Below are 22412 nucleotides of genomic sequence, written 5' to 3'. Positions count from 1 at the left end.
ACCTTCTAAAATATAAAGCTTTTAAGAAGTTAGCTAACGCCGCCGCCGCCGCCGGATCACTATCCCTATGTCGAGCTTTCTGCGACAAAAGTCACAGGCTCGACAAAAACTGCATTTTCCCCCATGTTCTATTTTTAGCCATGGCGGCCATGTTTTTTGACGAAACAGAAAATAAAACACAAACTTTATTCTAGACACCCTAAGGATCATGCAGCTTAAGTTTAGTTGGAATTGGTTCAGTATTTTCAGAGGAGAAGATGTTTGAAATAGTTTACACCGGACGGACGACGACGGACGCCAAGTGATGGTAAAAGCTCACATTTCCTATGGAAAGGTGAGCTTAAAAGTAAAATGATCTATTTTATCGTATGTGGTATGATTGCCAATGAGACAACTATCCACCGGAAGCCAATTGAAGTAGATGTTAGCTGGTACCGTATGGCCTTCAACAATGAGCAAAACGCATACCGCATAACATACTATAAGGGGCCCGATATGACAAAATGTAAAATTATTTCATATGTATATTTTATTTGTCTGTATTAGGTTTACACTGTCCCGCTAAGTTAACTGTTTTACTCATAATCACTTAGGGCATTGGTCCCTCTTTTTCTATTTATTTTTGGTGTTTAAATTTGTTTCAATAAATATCTCAAATTTGTTTTTTTTTTTTTTATTATTTAATGTGTTCTTGTTCTTATAATAACAGTAGTTAATACGTGCTGTCCTTCCCCTATGATGAAACATAAGAAATGAGGGACAACACGTATAAACCATTGTTATTATAAGATCGTATGCATAAAAAACAGTGGGTAAAAAATGATGATGAAAATGGATGGATGCTAAACGTCAAGCGGCAAATTAAATTTATATTCCGGACGAAGAAATGTTAATGCAATATGATTATTTCCCCTACTTTGTACCAGATTGACATGCCGAGTCTGATCTTTAACGTGCTAATTGTCAGGGCAACAGTCCGCAGGAAGACATGTCACCTTACCCAGACACAATATTCTGTCTCCGAGCCGACCAGTCTTTGCTCTTACTCCTTAATGCGGCTTGTTTAGCGGAGAAGCAGCAAATATTTATTTAAAAGTCTTTGATTTAAGCGGTCGGCCGGGGTTCAACCCACGACCTCCCGCATTGGAGGCGAATTCGCTACTTCGAGACAACCAAAACGGTTTGGCCAAAAAAGAAAAATGGTTCGCTCATACACTAAACGCATAATGTTTCACTTACGGACGAAACATAAAACAGGATATATAAAAGCGCGTTAAAATTGACTCTGGGGAATGCAAGATAAGAGATATACCAAGATTCAGACAATGTGTCAAAGAAAAACAGTATTTCAGTCAGTTCTGTAACTAGTGCGGAGAACAAGCTGTGAAGGAAGTAGATTGTTTTCTCGAAAATAGTAATTTATTACCTATATGGTCAAAATACTCATATGGTCCGGCCCATTAATAACCAAACGAAAATATACTCATATGGTCCGACCTAACGCGTATGGTCCAAATATTCTTAAGGTCCCGAACATATATAAATGTTTATAAATATATGTAAATAATTAATAAATTCCGTTGTCCACTATGCACAGTAGGTAAAGTGTCCGTCTGGGATGGTGCACATGTTTTTTAAGTGATTTTTTTTAGTGAATCTGATCAAAAATGTAAACAAACAGAAAGTTTTTTTCTGGTAAGACGTGATACAGATGCTTGAACGAAATATCTATGATCATTCAAGGTAAATTAGTATTTGTGATGAAAAGTTATTATCAACCATACATATTTTGCGTTATAAAAGTTTAAGTTAGCCTCAAAATGTTTTTATTCCGAAATATAGAATACAGTCCTTTTTATACACATACGAATGCAAATGTCATAGAAAATGCTTATATGAAAATTATGCATCCTTATCTATTCAGACACTTTTATGCATCCTTATCTATTCAGACACTTTAGAAAAATTTAAATCTTGTAAATGCATTAATAATATCATTTTGAGAATAAATTATATTTATGTTTACATGTCCGGTTTTTTTCTAGAGAAATCCTGTTTTTTTTACTAGCGTCCAGGTTTTATCGAGCGAATAAACCACATTTTTATTAGATAAAAATGTTGTCAATTAGAAAAAATGAAAAGTTTCAAATAAAGAATTTTTCAAAACACAAAATAAATGTATAAAACGAGCCTGAAAATGCTATAAAAACAAGTATGATCGTTCATTTGTATTTTGTTGTAGGTCACATCTAATAAATTGCATTGTCTCGTGTGCGACTAACTACAAAATACAAATCCCCTTATTTTTCAAGCCCCTCATTTCAAAACTCACTGGCACATCGCTGTATTATATTAAAAAAAGAAAGATATTATTTATTGTAAATTAAAAATCTAAGGAAACATGATGTAATATTAACTGTAAAATTTACGAATTCCCTGCGCTCCGTTATAACAAACGTTTTTAAAGGATCTAGTGGTTTCTTCTATGATATCCTAATACTGCGAGGTTGAATTATTGACTTGCAAGCCAATGGTACATTACCGATGTTTTTGACTTATTGTGACGAAATTGAATCAAACTGACTGCTAATAGCAAAATTTTATTCACAATTCCGCTTTTATAAATGTTTGAAACATGCAAAGAAAATCGTATTAAAAGAGTATAATAATCAGTTCTTTGAGTATACATTGTTATGCTAGGACAATGAAAGCAATATTTTTTTTTCCTTTTGACCGGAAAATATAAAAAAAAGGGACGAAATGGGACATTTCACACATAAAATCTTCTTTTTTCTAATTGCAATAAGAAAAATCAGGACAAGCAGCAGCATTAACCAAGTGTTACGAACTCTCTTGAATTGACGAAGACCTTATTCAGGTTGAAGCATGTACATTTAGGTATTCATCTCCAACCTACATTGTTTACTTTTCTTTTGAAAATAGCTAATTAAAATCGTGATTACGTGGACTCGCATTTTATAAAATGGAATTATGACCCCAGAGATTGTTACACTTCGAAAATTCATTTTTCTTATTAGTTTCTAAATAGCACTTTACTAATTTCGTGTGTCTGAAGAATCTTTCTGGATTTACATTCATCGGGAGTGATTACACCCAATTCGGCAAATATTTTGAAAGCCAGGAATATAAAATTAGAAGGTGTGGTATGAATGCCTATATAAGAAACAACTCTCCACTGGCAGCGACCAAATGGCGTAGAAAGTTAGCAACTGTAGGTCACTGTACGACCAAATGGCGTAGAACGTTAGCAACTGTAGGTCACTGTACGACCAAATGGCGTAGAAAGTTAGCAACTGTAGGTCACTGTACGACCAAATGACGTAGAAGGTTAGCAACTGTAGGTCACTGTACGGCCAAATGGCGTAGAAAGATAGCAACTGTAGGCCACTGTACGACCAAATGGAGTAGAAAGTTAGCAACTGTAGGTCACTGTACGGCCAAATGGCGTAGAAAGTTAGCAACTGTAGGTCACTGTACGACCAAATGGCGTAGAAAGTTAGCAACTGTAGGTAACTGTACGACCAAATGGCGTAGAAGGTTAGCAACTGTAGGTAACTGTACGACCAAATGGCGTAGAAAGTTAGCAACTGTAGGTCACTGTACGACCAAATGACGTAGAAGGTTAGCAACTGTAGGTCACTGTACGGCCAAATGACGTAGAAGGTTAGCAACTGTAGGTAACTGTACGACCAAATGGCGTAGAAGGTTAGCAACTGTAGGTAACTGTACGACCAAATGACGTAGAAGGTTAGCAACTGTAGGTAACTGTACGACCAAATGACGTAGAAGGTTAGCAACTGTAGGTAACTGTACGACCAAATGACGTAGAAGGTTAGCAACTGTAGGTAACTGTACGACGAAATGGCGTAGAAAGTTAGCAACTGTAGGTAACTGTGCGACCATTATAAGACATAAACATGTGAAGTACTGTATGACCATAAGAGACTGAACTACAGACAAGACAGACTAAAATATTCATGACCATAAGAGACTGAACTACAGACAAGACAGACTAAAATATTCATTTAAAAACTGACTTATTCGTGCCAACAAATTGATTTAAACTGTGCTACGAAACATGAAACTTGTGTTTACTCTAAAAAACAAAAAAACAAATATTTTTGTAACAACAAGTAAATAAATTAATGATGATGCATTTATTCATATCTTTTAATTCAACTTGTTTTAAACTTATATTTTACCTGCATGACAACTCCCCAAGCAAATTCCCGATATCGTTCTCTGATATATTCTTTTGAAAGTATTTAACTTCCGGTATAGCAAGAACCTTCTTTGTCCCCATTTTGTCTAGTTCACCTCGCAGATATTTAATCCTTGTTAGCAGTGCCACATCGGGCATGTTAGCTGTGTCTATAACTGCTCTCTGAATTTTGTTGACTTTATTCAAAGTATCTTTTAATTCATTGTTGGAAGCCGACATATTCTGAACATTCTTTTCTTCTTGTTCCCTCACTGTTTTAATCAGTTCTTCTGCTTTTCGATCAATCAGAAGTTTCATGCTTTTTGCATCCTCAGTAATGTACTGGATTACAGCTTTGATGTCTAACTGATATCCTCTGGTTCCCCGTTCAAGCTGCTGTATGTCGTTGCTGAGAGCTTTGACCTTTGAATAAACACATTTAATGAGTTTTTCTTTGAGTTCCAGAACCGATTCCTTCAAACCTGACATGTTATGTCTATTGTGCTGTTTAACAGCACATATTTGACACACAGCCGTGTTGCAATCTATGCAGTGAAATATAAAAGGTTCGTCATGTTCTGAACAGAACGGCTTTTTTCCATGGTTTATATCCAGTCCATTGATAAATGTGTGATTTTTGCTAATTTTTGTGCGCAAATGTGAAGTTTTACAACTCTCGCAAAATAATTGGTCACACTGCTGACAGTAATGACGACCATGACCACCATCACATATCTCGCATGATTTAGATGCAGCCTGGGCCATTTTACTGTGTGTTATTATAACCACGGGAATTAGAGAAAAGGGGAAGGAAAGCAATGATATTATGCTGGCAAGGGGATTTTATTCGAACCTCTTAGAGTTTTACCATAGCTTACGATTAAATATAAGAGACGAAACGTATATATTCATTGTTTTTTTTTCAGTATTCTTTTTCAATGCATTTTTCTTAGCTTATTTTGTACTTTAATAAATGGGTTGGTGGTTGATGATCTGCCTTAAACCCGTAATGTTTCCTTTTATACAAGTGTCACATTCAGTCGACAGTGGGTGTGTTCGAACTGTTGCTTTATTAAACTTTCGCGTCTTTGGTATTATTTCAGCTTTTCGTCTTTATCTTCAGATTTTTTCATAGATTCATAAAGCATTAACCATGTTATATTCTCAATGAGTTATATTTTGCCTTATTTCATTTTCATTGAATTTTTTTTTTGTCTTCTATTTTAGAGTAAGACGGTCTTTTCTCAGTACCCAGAGGCGGATTTAGAGGGTTTTCCAGGGGGCCCGGTCCCCCCCCCCCCCCTCCTTCTGTGGGAAAAATTGATTATTTTGGGAATCGCTGAACAATGACTGGAGCGGACCCCCTCCTCGGCAGTCAGTGCCCCCCCCCCTTTTTATGAAAATTTCTGGATCCGCCACTGGTACCGTATGAAATTAAAATGTGAAATATCGGTAGGGTATGGGTTGGTTGCATTTGTGACTAACCTGCAGCAAAATTTTACCAAAAACTCAAAGACAGGCAGACAAACAAAACGTTTTACTGTTTTTCTGTTTTTCTTTAGACTTGTTTTATATAAAGTTGTTGCATTGCAATTGCTTTCGAAAACAAATATTAAACGAACTTTCATTGCAAGAGAAGATATTTAGGGCAAATCAGGGCCATTACTCGCCTCTTTTAATTGTGAGGCCTCCAGAAGCTCTGGAAAAAAATACGCAAAATCGTGCATTCTGAGCGTTTCCCGGACCCTTTCTTAATCTGAAACGCAAATTTTGTTTTAATGATTTTTTACCGGTTAATTTTTTTTCGAAAATATTCTGGTCTCAAAGCAAAATATATAGATTCATTGTAAGACTTTTAGTTTTTAGGGACAACATTAAAAGACCGATTAGTAGGATAAAGCAAAAATTGTAATTTACATAGGTAAGGAAGCTGGCTCGTGATTTTTAACGTAATTAACATATATATATATGCAGTTTTGCATCCATATGGATGTCTTCTTTCAATAAAAGACCAAAAAAAAACAAAAAAAACATAGGTTAATGTGTTAATTTTTTTAGTAGCAGCTATTTATGGACATAACGTTTCGGTCATGTTGGTTTTGCACAATATATGAAATATTAAATGAAAATCCTTGAATTAGAAAATCATAAACAAAAAACGAAATAATGTCCTGCTTATGCATTCAACTTGCCACTGGACGTTTAACAGCAATTAGTTCATCTTTTTCAGAGGACACTGATGACATTACTGAGTCACATTTATCTCTTTTCCCTAAGTGAAAGTATATGTTGGGACCTAGCACTCTATTTTTGTTAGATTGATGATGTCAGTTCTAATTATTAGGTAACAAAATAGCTTATGCTTATGTAACATTGTCATTGTAGATATTTGGTTTTTTAAATCAGTCTATAGACCTTTCAATCTGAGCGCTCACAAAAATTAAAAGAAGACAAAATTGCGTTCATGTGTTTAAAATTTAAATAACTTTAAAATTAAAAAAAAATATTGATAATTGATTTATAAATAACCTAACATTTTAGATATCGTTTATTACAAAAATGTTATATTTATTAATCAAAAGTGCATTTTAATGATGATTTATTCAACAATTCATATTTTCATATATAAAATTGATATAAACTACTAGAATGCTCATGTTATAATTTAATTTAACTTGATATTGCAAAACAAACAACAATTACATTGTTTATTTAAGAAGATTTAAAATATAAAAATAATGTGGGACAATCAGAACTTTTCATGTGGGACAATCAGAACTCTAAAATTTTAAAAAGTGGGACAATCGGGAATAAACCATATTGTAAGAGAAGAGGAGATTTGATGTTGATTTAATGTACAAGAACCCATGAACTGAAATAAATGCAAACTATGAGGGATATACTAGGTAGTTTTAACTAAATTTTATAATTTGATCTTGGTGAAAAGTTTAATTTTCTTCAGAGATGAGAAAAGGGGTCGAATTAACTCAAATTTTAAAAGTCTACCTTCTATGAACCAGCCAACCAATTGAAAGTATACCGTGATAGTATTTCTTTGAGTAAAAATATACCCACCATGTTCTGCAAACATTTCTAGTTCGAGATTTAGTAAGAATATGCAAAACAATATCCAACATATTATAAACAGTATGTCAATGCTACACATGATGCAATGTACAATGTGTACCTGTACCTACATGTGCATGTGTCATGTATGTACCTTTAATACAATACGCATTAATTTAATTCTTTATTGTCATATAAGTAAATGATACTTGTGCCATAGAACAAATAATAACAACAAAAAATAAACTGATCGGAATACATATATATATATATATACTTGTTGATCAGTGGTTGTCGTTTGTTGATGTGGTTCAGACATAGTGTTTCTCGTTTCTCGTTTTTTTATATAGATTAGACCGTGGGTTTTCCTGTTTGAATGGTTTTACACTAGTCAATTTTGGGACCCTTACTAGCTTGCTGTTTGGGGTGAGCCAAGGCTCCGTGTTGAAGTCCGTACTTTGTCCTATAATGGTTTACTTTTTACAAATTGTGACTTGGATTGACTTATCAATTCAAATAGAATAATAGAAAAACAAAGGATTTGCAATAGGGGTATCCATTCATGACACAAAATCAATACATGCACAGCAAAAAAAAAACATACAAAAAGTAAAGAAACAGCGCTTTTATTGCTGCTCTACATTATAAATATTTTTTACATTGTAGTATATTTTAGAATATACATACCAGGGAACAAAAGGTTATTGGTGTTTTTAATTTTGTACAACTCCCCCACCCACCCACCCCCACCCCCCTCCACTCCCTTTTTTGTTTTGTTTTTGTACAAATAGAATAAAATAAATTGTTACAATACAATACCGAGATTAAAGGCGTGATACACAATTGTGAACATATATTTGTTCCGCATAATACTTGTTCCCCCTGGAACAAAACTATGGATAATAATAGTTCTTCGGAACAAACATTACATAATACTATTTCCACCTTGATAAGATATTTTCCTGGAACTAAAACGATATATTGTTTCATAATATTTGTTCCTTTAAAGAAAGAGTGTCATTTGATTTTTTACACCTGATTACATTTTAATTAATGTTCACCCCACATGACATTTACCTGTACATGTAGTACATACAAAGAATGGAGTCTGAGGAATACAACAAAAATTGTACATATTTAATCGATGGCTCTTATTCTAAACAAGGAAAGAATATATATTTTTAATATTTTATTACTGCATGCTCCACTGTGACTTACTTAACTAAATGGTCCGTTAATCTGTACCAATGAAGAAAGTTTAGCTTATACTTTAGTCAAGCATGAAGTTAGCCACAAATTTCAGATGAAAATGCCTGTACTTTATTATTGGAAATTTACTTCCATACATTTGTAGCTAGAAATAATTTTGGATATTGTAGTATATATTCCTAGAACTTTGATCATATTTATAATAAATATTTCTAGAACTTTAATTTTCTAATAACCATGATAACTATTCCTGAAACATTTATAATATAGCCAATATTCCAATATGCCTGGAACTTTTATTACATAACAAATATTCCTAGAACTTTTAAATATAACAAATATTCCTGGAACTTTTTATATTATAACAAATTCTCCTGGAACTTTTATATTTTATATTTTATCAAATATTCCTGAAACTTTTATTATATAAAACATTGTCCATAATATTTATTCCAAATTACTTTTAGTATATAACAAAAGTTCCATTGGGAACTTTCCTTATGTAATATTTTATCCTTTGTGAAGGAAATTTTCTTATAGCATTAGATAAAATATTATATAAGGAAAGTTCCCAATGGAACTTTAGTTACATGCTAAAAGTTCTTTAAAACAAATATTATGGAGGAACTTATATTCTGTCAAATACATTGATATGAAAACGACACATATGAAAGTTTGGATGAGGTTTACAGAATAAAGAAAAATTAAGAAATAAAAAAAATGGGACAACAAAACGAAGAATAGAGAATAATGGGCAAAAATTATAAAGAATAAAGAAAATGACATAAAAAATAGTACTAGTGACCCCCCACCCCCCCCCCCCACCCCCCCCCCCCCCCCCCCATTCCATACCCTCACATGTGTCTCTTTACACCTCTAATTTTTGTGTGTGAGCATATGTGTAATTTCGTTTTTTCCTCTAGACATTGAACTGACCACCAGAATATAATACCCACATAAATAATAAGGGAGCAACCATTGAACTTCAAAGGGAGGGTAATATGGTTTTTGTCTGAGTCAGAAAAAAGTTTTCCACATGTGCAAACTTCTTTTTTTTTTTAGTTTTTCAACGCTGTCAATCAAATTATTTTTTCAAAATTTAACACTACAAGCTTAAGGTATGGGAAAATCTGGATTCAGAATATTTTTTCTTTGTCAGCTGCTTGGCCACAATATTTTTTTTCATCAAATTGGGGAACAGAATATTTTTTAGGACCCCCCCCCCCCCCCCTCTTTGAAGTTAAATGGTCGTTCCCTAAGTGGCGTTGAATGACAACAAGCAATATTCTAAAGAATTTACCTAGTTTAGTGTATGATTAACACTGAGACGAACTTGTATAAACATTATAATAGATAAATTTATTCAGATCATGTGATAATAATTCTATATATTGTTCGTCATTGATTAGACAATCACATGTATACATGTATCTGCTTATCATTTTCTCATGATAATGATTTACTTTATGTCCATCTTAACCTGCTGTTACAATGACACATGATTCGGTCATAAGATAGATCAATATCTTAAGTCACATGATTACATTTTTACACAGTATCTTACACAGGTAGGTAAACAAGGACTGTGATATTTTTTAATTATTTTATTTTTAACTGTAAAAATGAAGATGACAGTCTGGTGAATATACTTGTTTTGCATAGATGTCGATTTAGGTATGCATGTTAACTTTGTTTACAAGACCGTACGTAGTATTATTCACATGATTTGTTATGAACGCTTTCCGCACGGTGTTGTACTAAATGCAATACAAATAAATTAAACCCGGCGGATATTTTTTAATTTTGTTATTATTATAATTTTTTTAATTCCAGGGCACTCATTTTATTGCATGTGAAGCGGTTTTGCAGGCCGCTGATTTAAGCACAGAAGCAATATAGTGTATATTAAGATAAATATACTTACGGGCGTTCTTCTGATTATTTAAAAAAAACAATACAAAGGAATAAAAAGTTAAATGAATAAATCGCACCCTTTACCTGAAAAAAAGTTTATTAGACAAAAGAAGTCCAAAGAAAAAACACGAGAAGGGGATTATATTTTGTCCCCGATATCGTAGGCTATTTTGTCATCTTAAGCAACTGGATTGCTTTACACGTTGCTTGCGCAATGACTCTTACTGAAATGGCTGAAAATTGAGGATAGAGACCGTCTTTACAATTATTGTGAATTTCAGTTGAAGCACTGCAAGGTATAGTTACGACCCTGCCACAAGCAACATATCCATTATAAGAGTTGAACTTTTGATATTTATTATTATCACGATGTTATTCATAAAGGTTAGAAAAATACTACTATTTGTTTTTAAAAAATGTCTGTAATTTTATACTTTTTATCTGTACCTGTTGACTCTCGTTAGCATGCTTCGGGGATCGCATAGGTCAAAGGTTAAACGGAAGACTTTTATGACAGACAGCAACCATAAACAACCACTGAATGACAGGCTCCTGACTGCGAACGTAATGTGGGGGGATTAAGTATGGTCACCTGAACCTCTCCCACTCGACAGTAAAACTAATTCTAAAGAGGGGCGTCTGTTTTGCTGTATACACAGTCACGTCTAGTCGATATGGGGCCGTTTAATCTAATGCCTCGTTAGAGGAGTTCCATGTTACATGTACATGTACCTGCAATTAACAGAACCCCAGCTTGCAAAAATTGTGTAATGTTTGCGGTATGTTGCAAACAAAGTTCCTGTTCCTTTAGCTTTGGACTATTTTTTTTTTACAATGGCGTCTAAAACTTCTTGTCTTTCATTGGTAATTTATTCTCGTCCTGAATATGCATGAATTAATTTTTCTGGGAAGATAAGCAGTCAATCGATAAATATGATAAGGAAAAATGATCAAACAAAAAGTTGTCGTCAACAGCAAAGAGTAGTATCATAAAAGGGTCGGAAAGATTCGTTTGAGCTTGGAATCCTTTTTTTGAATAACAGTTTTCCCTTTCGATGATTGGATGAAACCTTTTTTTTAATTTAAAAGAAGCATTGGCTATTGCTAGCTTCTTTCACTTAACTCACCTGGCCTAAAAGGGTAGTTTTGGCCATTACCACTATTTGACGTCCGTTGTCTGTCGTTGTTCGTTAACTATTTCAAACATCTTCTCCTCTGAAATTGCCAGGCAAATTGCAACAAACGTGGCCACAATCATCCTTTCGGTATTTAGTGTTATTTTTGTATTGTATTTACTGCATGCAACAATGCCAGGTAAGCAACACAGGCTAATTGGAGTATCTAGCTTGTGTACACATTAAGTACTGAATTACCTATATTTTACAAAATTATAATGTATTACCTCTTAGAGTTTTACCATAGCTTACGATTAAATATAAGAGACGAAACGTATATATTCATTGTTTTTTTTTCAGTATTCTTTTTCAATGCATTTTTCTTAGCTTATTTTGTACTTTAATAAATGGGTTGGTGGTTGATGATCTGCCTTAAACCCGTAATGTTTCCTTTTATACAAGTGTCACATTCAGTCGACAGTGGGTGTGTTCGAACTGTTGCTTTATTAAACTTTCGCGTCTTTGGTATTATTTCAGCTTTTCGTCTTTATCTTCAGATTTTTTCATAGATTCATAAAGCATTAACCATGTTATATTCTCAATGAGTTATATTTTGCCTTATTTCATTTTCATTGAATTTTTTTTTTGTCTTCTATTTTAGAGTAAGACGGTCTTTTCTCAGTACCCAGAGGCGGATTTAGAGGGTTTTCCAGGGGGCCCGGTCCCCCCCCCCCCCTCCTTCTGTGGGAAAAATTGATTATTTTGGGAATCGCTGAACAATGACTGGAGCGGACCCCCTCCTCGGCAGTCAGTGCCCCCCCCCCCCCCTTTTTATGAAAATTTCTGGATCCGCCACTGGTACCGTATGAAATTAAAATGTGAAATATCGGTAGGGTATGGGTTGGTTGCATTTGTGACTAACCTGCAGCAAAATTTTACCAAAAACTCAAAGACAGGCAGACAAACAAAACGTTTTACTGTTTTTCTGTTTTTCTTTAGACTTGTTTTATATAAAGTTGTTGCATTGCAATTGCTTTCGAAAACAAATATTAAACGAACTTTCATTGCAAGAGAAGATATTTAGGGCAAATCAGGGCCATTACTCGCCTCTTTTAATTGTGAGGCCTCCAGAAGCTCTGGAAAAAAATACGCAAAATCGTGCATTCTGAGCGTTTCCCGGACCCTTTCTTAATCTGAAACGCAAATTTTGTTTTAATGATTTTTTACCGGTTAATTTTTTTTCGAAAATATTCAGGTCTCAAAGCAAAATATATAGATTCATTGTAAGACTTTTAGTTTTTAGGGACAACATTAAAAGACCGATTAGTAGGATAAAGCAAAAATTGTAATTTACATAGGTAAGGAAGCTGGCTCGTGATTTTTAACGTAATTAACATATATATATATGCAGTTTTGCATCCATATGGATGTCTTCTTTCAATAAAAGACCAAAAAAAAACAAAAAAAACATAGGTTAATGTGTTAATTTTTTTAGTAGCAGCTATTTATGGACATAACGTTTCGGTCATGTTGGTTTTGCACAATATATGAAATATTAAATGAAAATCCTTGAATTAGAAAATCATAAACAAAAAACGAAATAATGTCCTGCTTATGCATTCAACTTGCCACTGGACGTTTAACAGCAATTAGTTCATCTTTTTCAGAGGACACTGATGACATTACTGAGTCACATTTATCTCTTTTCCCTAAGTGAAAGTATATGTTGGGACCTAGCACTCTATTTTTGTTAGATTGATGATGTCAGTTCTAATTATTAGGTAACAAAATAGCTTATGCTTATGTAACATTGTCATTGTAGATATTTGGTTTTTTAAATCAGTCTATAGACCTTTCAATCTGAGCGCTCACAAAAATTAAAAGAAGACAAAATTGCGTTCATGTGTTTAAAATTTAAATAACTTTAAAATTAAAAAAAAATATTGATAATTGATTTATAAATAACCTAACATTTTAGATATCGTTTATTACAAAAATGTTATATTTATTAATCAAAAGTGCATTTTAATGATGATTTATTCAACAATTCATATTTTCATATATAAAATTGATATAAACTACTAGAATGCTCATGTTATAATTTAATTTAACTTGATATTGCAAAACAAACAACAATTACATTGTTTATTTAAGAAGATTTAAAATATAAAAATAATGTGGGACAATCAGAACTCTAAAATTTTAAAAAGTGGGACAATCGGGAATAAACCATATTGTAAGAGAAGAGGAGATTTGATGTTGATTTAATGTACAAGAACCCATGAACTGAAATAAATGCAAACTATGAGGGATATACTAGGTAGTTTTAACTAAATTTTATAATTTGATCTTGGTGAAAAGTTTAATTTTCTTCAGAGATGAGAAAAGGGGTCGAATTAACTCAAATTTTAAAAGTCTACCTTCTATGAACCAGCCAACCAATTGAAAGTATACCGTGATAGTATTTCTTTGAGTAAAAATATACCCACCATGTTCTGCAAACATTTCTAGTTCGAGATTTAGTAAGAATATGCAAAACAATATCCAACATATTATAAACAGTATGACTGTCAATGCTACACATGATGCAATGTACAATGTGTACCTGTACCTACATGTGCATGTGTCATGTATGTACCTTTAATACAATACGCATTAATTTAATTCTTTATTGTCATATAAGTAAATGATACTTGTGCCATAGAACAAATAATAACAACAAAAAATAAACTGATCGGAATACATATATATATACATATACTTGTTGATCAGTGGTTGTCGTTTGTTGATGTGGTTCAGACATAGTGTTTCTCGTTTCTCGTTTTTTTATATAGATTAGACCGTGGGTTTTCCTGTTTGAATGGTTTTACACTAGTCAATTTTGGGACCCTTACTAGCTTGCTGTTTGGGGTGAGCCAAGGCTCCGTGTTGAAGTCCGTACTTTGTCCTATAATGGTTTACTTTTTACAAATTGTGACTTGGATTGACTTATCAATTCAAATTGAATAATAGAAAAACAAAGGATTTGCAATAGGGGTATCCATTCATGACACAAAATCAATACATGCACAGCAAAAAAAAAAACATACAAAAAGTAAAGAAACAGCGCTTTTATTGCTGCTCTACATTATAAATATTTTTTACATTGTAGTATATTTTAGAATATACATACCAGGGAACAAAAGGTTATTGGTGTTTTTAATTTTGTACAACTCCCCCCCCCCCCCCCCCCCCCCCCCCACCCACCCACCCACCCCCACCCCCCTCCACTCCCTTTTTTGTTTTGTTTTTGTACAAATAGAATAAAATAAATTGTTACAATACAATACCGAGATTAAAGGCGTGATACACAATTGTGAACATATATTTGTTCCGCATAATACTTGTTCCCCCTGGAACAAAACTATGGATAATAATAGTTCTTCGGAACAAACATTACATAATACTATTTCCACCTTGATAAGATATTTTCCTGGAACTAAAACGATATATTGTTTCATAATATTTGTTCCTTTAAAGAAAGAGTGTCATTTGATTTTTTACACCTGATTACATTTTAATTAATGTTCACCCCACATGACATTTACCTGTACATGTAGTACATACAAAGAATGGAGTCTGAGGAATACAACAAAAATTGTACATATTTAATCGATGGCTCTTATTCTAAACAAGGAAAGAATATATATTTTTAATATTTTATTACTGCATGCTCCACTGTGACTTACTTAACTAAATGGTCCGTTAATCTGTACCAATGAAGAAAGTTTAGCTTATACTTTAGTCAAGCATGAAGTTAGCCACAAATTTCAGATGAAAATGCCTGTACTTTATTATTGGAAATTTACTTCCATACATTTGTAGCTAGAAATAATTTTGGATATTGTAGTATATATTCCTAGAACTTTGATCATATAATAAATATTTCTAACTTTAATTGTCTAATAACCATGATAACTATTCCTGAAACATTTATAATATAGCCAATATTCCAATATGCCTGGAACTTTTATAACATAACAAATATTCCTAGAACTTTTAAATATAACAAATATTCCTGGACCTTTTTATATTATAACAAATTCTCCTGGAACTTTTATATTTTATAATTTATCAAATATTCCTGGAACTTTTATTATATAAAACATTGTCCATAATATTTATTCCAAATAACTTTTAGTATATAACAAAAGTTCCATTGGGAACTTTCCTTATGTAATATTTTATCCTTTGTGAAGGAAATTTTCTTATAGCATTGGATAAAATATTATATAAGGAAAGTTCCCAATGGAACTTTAGTTACATGCTAAAAGTTCTTTGGAACAAATAATATGGAGGAACTTATATTCTGTCAAATACATTGATATGAAAACGACACATATGAAAGTTTGGATGAGGTTTACAGAATAAAGAAAAATTAAGAAATAAAAAAAATGGGACAACAAAACGAAGAATAGAGAATAATGGGCAAAAATTATAAAGAACAAAGAAAATGACATAAAAAATAGTACTAGTGACACACCCCCCCCCCCCCCACCTTCCATACCCTCACATGTGTCTCTTTACACCTCTAATTTTTGTGTGTGAGCATATGTGTAATTTCGTTTTTTCCTCTAGACATTGAACTGACCACCAGAATATAATACCCACATAAATAATAAGGGAGCAACCATTGAACTTCAAAGGGAGGGTAATATGGTTTTTGTCTGAGTCAGAAAGAAATTTTCCACATGTGCAAACTTTTTTTTTTTTTTTTAGTTTTTCAACGCTGTCAATCAAATTATGTTTCAAAATTTAACACTACAAGCTTAAGGTATGGGAAAATCTGGATTCAGAATATTTTTTCTTTGTCAGCTGCTTGGCCACAATATTTTTTTTCATCAAATTGGGGAACAGAATATTTTTTAGAACCCCCCCCCCCCCCCTCTTTGAAGTTAAATGGTCGTTCCCTAAGTGGCGTTGAATGACAACAAGCAATAATCTAAAGAATTTACCTAGTTTAGTGTATGATTAACACTGAGGCGAATTTGTATAAACATTATAATAGATAAATTTATTCAGATCATGTGATAATAATTCTATATATTGTTCGTCATTGATTAGACAATCACATGTATACATGTATCTGCTTATCGTTTTCTTATGATAATGATTTACTTTATGTCCATCTTAACCTGCTGTTACAATGACACATGATTCGGTCATAAGATAGATCAATATCTTAAGTCACATGATTATATTTTTACACAGTATCTTACACAGGTAGGTAAACAAGGACTGTGATATTTTTTTTATTGCATTTTTAACTGTACACATGAATTTGACATTTTGCTGAAAATATTTTTTATTTGTAGAGGTCGTTTTTGGGTATACAATTTAACTATGTTCACAAGGCCGTATAGTTTTATTCACATGATTTGTTATGAACGCCTTCCGCACGGTGTATAACTTAATGCAATACAAAAAAATTAAACCCGGCGGATATTTTTTACTTTGACAATTTTTTTATTGTACAGCACTCATTTTATTGCCTGTGAAGCGGTTTTGTAGGCCACCGATTTAAGCACAGAAGCAATATAGTGTATATTAAGATAAATATATTTACGAGCGTTCTTCTGCATGTTCTGCTTATTAAAAAAAAAAAAAAAAAAAAAATCTACAAAGGACAAAATTTAATTAATATATCACAGCCTTTGCCTGCAAAAAATTATGATTTCAAGACATTGAAGGAAAAACACGAGAAGGGGATAATATTTTTGTCCTGACATCGTCGGCTATTTTGTCTTATTGAAACGTCTAATTATTATTTACGTTTTTGTTAATTTTATTTTATTTTAAATTTCTTTGCATCTAAAGCAACTTGAATTAACATGGGGCAAACATTATGTTTGCACCATTAAAAATGAAATTGATTGTTTTACACGTTGCTTGCGCAATGACTCTTATTTTAATGACTGAAAATTGAAGATTGAGACCGTCGTGTTGTGAATTGCAGTTGAAGCACTGCAAAAAACAAAAAACAAAAAAAAAACTATTTGTTTTGAACATGTATGTATAATTTTATACTTTTTATCTGTGCCTGTTGAGTCCTGTAAGTATATGCCCCGGGATTCGCTTAGGTTAAACGTCGTATCTATACAGAGACAAGACATATTGAGAGTATTGGTTGTTTGAAACGCCTTCCGTTGCCTGTGTGGAACCTCAGTGGCCGAGTGATATAAGTAGTCGAACAACTGTATCACGTGCCTGTCAACACTGAGTTTGTGAGTTCGAATCCCGTACGTGGCAGGTGCATTCAACCACTAATCTTTATTGACCAGGATGGTTAGTTTTCCTACCAAGGGTCGATGGTTCTCTCCGGGCACACCGGCTTCCTCCACCAATAAAAACTGACCGCCACGAAATAGTACAATAACAACAATAGTGCTGAAAATGGCGTCAATCACCAATCAATCAATCTGTTGCCTGTAATCTTGTCCACTGCCACGTAAAGAATCTAACTCGGCTAATCGGTCTATTTACATAGCAGGTTTTATTCCTGTCCTCCTGAATATGTCCCGGGCGTTAGTTACCACTATCCAATCAATCAAATCTGTCCAAGTAAAATAGAAATACACTGCGTTAAATTTACCAAAGGAACTGCATGTACATCATTTTGTACATGTGGTTGTTCAAATTCCACACTCGGTATTGAACTTTAATGAGGTTTGAAACAATATGTATGCTATACGGACGAGAAAAGAAACAGCTGATTGTAAACAAAATATCAAAATAGGGAGATATGGTTGACAATGAGCCAGATATCCAACAGAGCCCAAATGACGTGGGTCTAAGCTATTATATGTCACCGTCCGGCCTACAACCCTGAGAAAAACCATACAGTATAGTCTGCTATACAAAAAAGTCCTGACATGACAAAATGTAAAGCATTCAAACGAGAACACCAACGGCCTGATTTATAACAAAAACATTAAACGAAGACAAATATGACAGACAGCAACCAAAAACAATCACTGAATGACTGAGGCTCCTGACTGGGAACGTAAGGGATTTTAGTAACTATGGTCACCTGAACTTCTACCACTCGACAGTAAAACTAATTCTAAAGAAGGGATTCCATTTTGCTGTATACGCAGTTACGTCTAGTTGATATATGCCGTTTAATCTGATGCCTCTCTAGAGGAGTACCAAGTGACATGTACCTGAATCCGGGTCTGTTCGCCCAAAATCACACATCTTGTGTTTCAGAAAACTTCACGCATGCATCTCTAATTAATTAACTACTGATGTATGATATCAATCAGTCTCGTTAAACACTTAACCATATAGCAACTGCAAAACGCTAATGAATATTCATTAGATCAATTAATTACCTCAGTATTACGCAGTTGGCCATAGAAAAGAACAGATGTATTCCGAAAAGACAATAGAGTCCGAAAGACTACAGCATCAACCAATATATATGTGTGAACCCAGGGATTTACGTAAGCAATGAGGAAATATGATCAAACAAAAAGTTGTCGTTAACAGCAAAGTGTAGAATCCTAAAAGGGTCGGAAAGAACTGTTTGAGCTTGGAATCCTTTCTTTAAATAACAGCTTTACCTTTCGATGATTGGATAAAACCTTGTTTCAATTTAAATGAAGCATTGGCTATTGCTTGCTTCTTTCTCTTAGTTCACCTGGCTTAAAAGGGTGGTTTTAGCCATTACCACCATTTGACGCCCGTCGTCTGTCATCGTTGTTAACTATTTCAAAAATCTTTTCTAAAATTGCCAGGCAAATTGCAACAAACTTGGCCATAATCATCCTTTCAGTATTTAGTGTTATTTGTGTATTGTATCTACTGCATGCAACAATGCCAGGTAAGCAACACAGGCTAAATGGAGTCTTAAGTTTGTGTACACATTACTAAATTAACTATATTTTACAAAAGAAGTGTATTAAGATTTTGCACAGTAATGTATATTTTTTTGTTGTTAAATGATGCATCTTCATGATCAATAGTAGAAAAAAGTACATTGAAGGGATCAACTAAACCATCCTTTATAAAGCAATCGATCTTAAATAAAACGTAAAATGAATCTTGATTTTTTTTATTTCAGACATGAACATTTTGATTTTTTGCGTAGTAGTATTAGCAATCACCAATGCCTTAGATAACGGACTTGGACGAACTCCCCCGATGGGATGGTTGTCTTGGGAACGTTTCCGATGTAACACTGACTGCTTAAACGATCCAGATAATTGTATAAGGTATATATAAAAACTTAGTCTTTTGAATTATTGCTCTTTTACTGAGTTATCTTTCAGCTATCAGTGAAATAAATGTATTTCCACAGAAAAAGAAAGTTCCGATATGTTTCCTAAAATGTAACACTGTTAAGTTTTCTATAAATTGTTAAAACCATTCACGTTCAAGCTCGAGTCAAACATATTAAATAAATCCGTTTTTTAAATACTATGGATCATAAAATAGGTGAAGATCATTATCAACATTCTCTAAGTCAGTGTGCAAAAAAAGTATTTTCTTTTTCCTTAAAATAAAATGTGTGCAGTAATTTGTTGTAACAATAATTATTTTGCTGTATATCATATGGTGCTTTAAAAGTGTATATATTGAAGTTGACTTAGGATGTACGCCAATACGGCATCATTCGAATGAAAAGTACAAAGTTAACTTAAAAGGACATGTAGAGGTCACCTTACTGTCTTCAATGGGTGGCTGACTGGGGAATAGAAATATGGTCACTTGTGGTCGTCTTCCGACCGGCAGTAAACCCTTGCCAATATGGGGCCTTCATTTAACTGTTCAGGATATTTATCAATACGCAGTTACGTCTAGTCACAATGGAGACGTTAAATCCGATGGCTCGTGTAGAAAAAGTGCCACGCTCTCTACACGTTTAGAACAGTTGCAACAACTTTGTGAGTGGTCTATAGGTGACTTTTTGCAAGGCAAACTTTCTGTTCCTATCCAATATATCCTCATTTTCTAATGACAATCACAATTCCCAGTCCTTCACCCCAGACGACCCCTATTACAGCGCCTACCTACCTATTGCATATACATGTATTGTGTATAGTATTCACTTGTTCTTGTCTTGAATATGCATGAAATATTTGCCACTGGACGTAAATCAAACAACAATTTATCAATTTAATGCAAGATGCCGTGGGCGCGATACCTAACTGAATCTAACCAAAGTCTTTAAAAATGATATGTGCTGCTAGGCAATACGCATGAGATATTTGCTGCTGGACATAAGGAAAATCAATTGATTGATCAACCAAAGCAAACACCAATTATATGTAAATAATATGTTCTCTTTAGCGAAAAATTGTACATGCAAATGGCAGATCGTATGGAACAAGATGGCTACCTTGCTGCTGGCTATCAATATGTCAATATTGATGATTGTTGGATGGCTATGGAGAGAGGTTCCGATGGGAGGTTGGTGGCAGACCCAAAACGGTTTCCTCGTGGAATTAAATTTTTGGCAGATTATGTAAGTTATATCAATAAAAAAGCTTATAGTCGAATAAATCCATACAGCTTACAAATGTTTTAGTCTTAACTTTACTGTTGATTCAAGCAAAATTTAATCAGAAGAATTTAAGTCTGCAGTGAGATTAATGGCCTTGTGTTAAGACCATTCTCGTCAGTGTGGCCAATATATTGTATCATGAAGGAGTTTTGCGTATTCTCTTCAGTAACTGAGCTACAGTTCAGCTATTTAATGTTACTAGTATTAAAGCATGCAGCTATAATTTGTTATAACGTCTTGATATGTGTATAAAACGGGACAGAAGTTATCAAGGGGATAATCATAAAATATAACAGGATGAAAAACGGACATGACCGCGTGACGTAAAGAAATGATGAGAGAAGACAAAAAAGTTCCTATAATACATTATACAAAAAATGAAAAATCTAGCAATTCGAGCCCACCAAATAACAACAAAAAATGATTACCTGATGTGCCCCAGAACTTGAAGGGCTGAACGTTGTAACCATTCGTGTTAGAAATCTATTTTGCAAAAAAAAAAAAAGATGCATACATTTAAATTTACTTGAAATTTATTTGCTAAAAACAGTATGTCAAAATACCTTTAGACTGTCAAATAGCATAAACTGATGAGGCACGTGATACAAAAGGGACAGTCACAATTCATGACAGGACAATGATAAACCGACACATCATGGTAAAAACAAAAAAAACATGACTAACAACAGTCTACAAAACACTACATAGGAAAATACAGACTGAGCACCACGAACCTCACTAAAACGGGGGAAGGGGAAAGGGGGTGGGGAGGGTATGTTCAGGAACTTGTTGACACAAAATCTGTAACGTAATTGATATACCAACTGCAAGCTAAGGGATGGTGTTTGTTTTACATGTATGTTTTTCTCCCAGTTAGGCCGTCAACCAGGAGCAAAAGCTCAAACTTAGCTGCATACTCCATGTGTACTCTTCAAATCTGTTGAATTGAAGAAAAAAACAAAGAAGGTACCAAGTTTAAAAGGGCACGCATTCAATTTTCATTTGGAAAAACCAAGTTCTAAAATTAAATGGGTGTGTATGTATTCAGGTTCACAATAAAGGATTAAAGCTTGGTATCTACGAAGACTTTGGAACCCACACGTGTGGAGGCTACCCAGGAAGTAAATTCTATATGGAGCTGGACGCTCAGACATTTGCAGACTGGGGCGTAGATAGTCTAAAGTTAGATGGCTGTTATAGTGGAATTGAGGATATGAAAGATGGTTCGTATCAGCCAATTCTGGGGAAATGCATAAATAATGAATTTTAAAGGTTCCAATCCCCTGTGGCAAAACTGATCTTCCTTGAATTTGACTATTTTAAGGTCCCATTTTTTCAT

General features: G+C 33.6%; 2 protein-coding genes across 4 annotated transcripts in view; one reads left to right on the top strand and one right to left on the bottom strand.

Annotated features, from left to right (window-relative positions):
* LOC127732869 (cytochrome P450 3A29-like) overlaps positions 1-22412 on the bottom strand; it is a 206215-nt gene that overhangs the window by 162315 nt on the left and 21488 nt on the right. The window lies entirely within an intron of this gene.
* Positions 1-22412, top strand: part of LOC127732872 (alpha-N-acetylgalactosaminidase-like) — a 193892-nt gene that overhangs the window by 165476 nt on the left and 6004 nt on the right. Inside the window, exons 1-4 of one of the 3 annotated variants that reach the window (XM_052242057.1) lie at positions 9979-10065; positions 19631-19781; positions 20860-21034; positions 22122-22296. In XM_052242057.1, the coding sequence (XP_052098017.1) occupies positions 19633-19781; positions 20860-21034; positions 22122-22296 (499 nt within the window). In that variant the 5' untranslated portion in view covers positions 9979-10065; positions 19631-19632. Of the gene's footprint in view, positions 1-9978; positions 10066-16739; positions 16789-19630; positions 19782-20859; positions 21035-22121; positions 22297-22412 lie in introns of those variants that run through there. The other 2 variants (XM_052242055.1, XM_052242058.1) reach the window with 2 other exon arrangements.

This window comes from Mytilus californianus, unplaced genomic scaffold (assembly GCF_021869535.1).
Source record: "Mytilus californianus isolate M0D057914Y unplaced genomic scaffold, xbMytCali1.0.p SCAF_29, whole genome shotgun sequence".
NCBI lineage: Eukaryota > Metazoa > Mollusca > Bivalvia > Mytilida > Mytilidae > Mytilus > Mytilus californianus.
The sequence above is the reverse complement of the archived record's forward strand: the minus strand, read 5'-3'. Positions and strand labels throughout refer to the sequence as shown.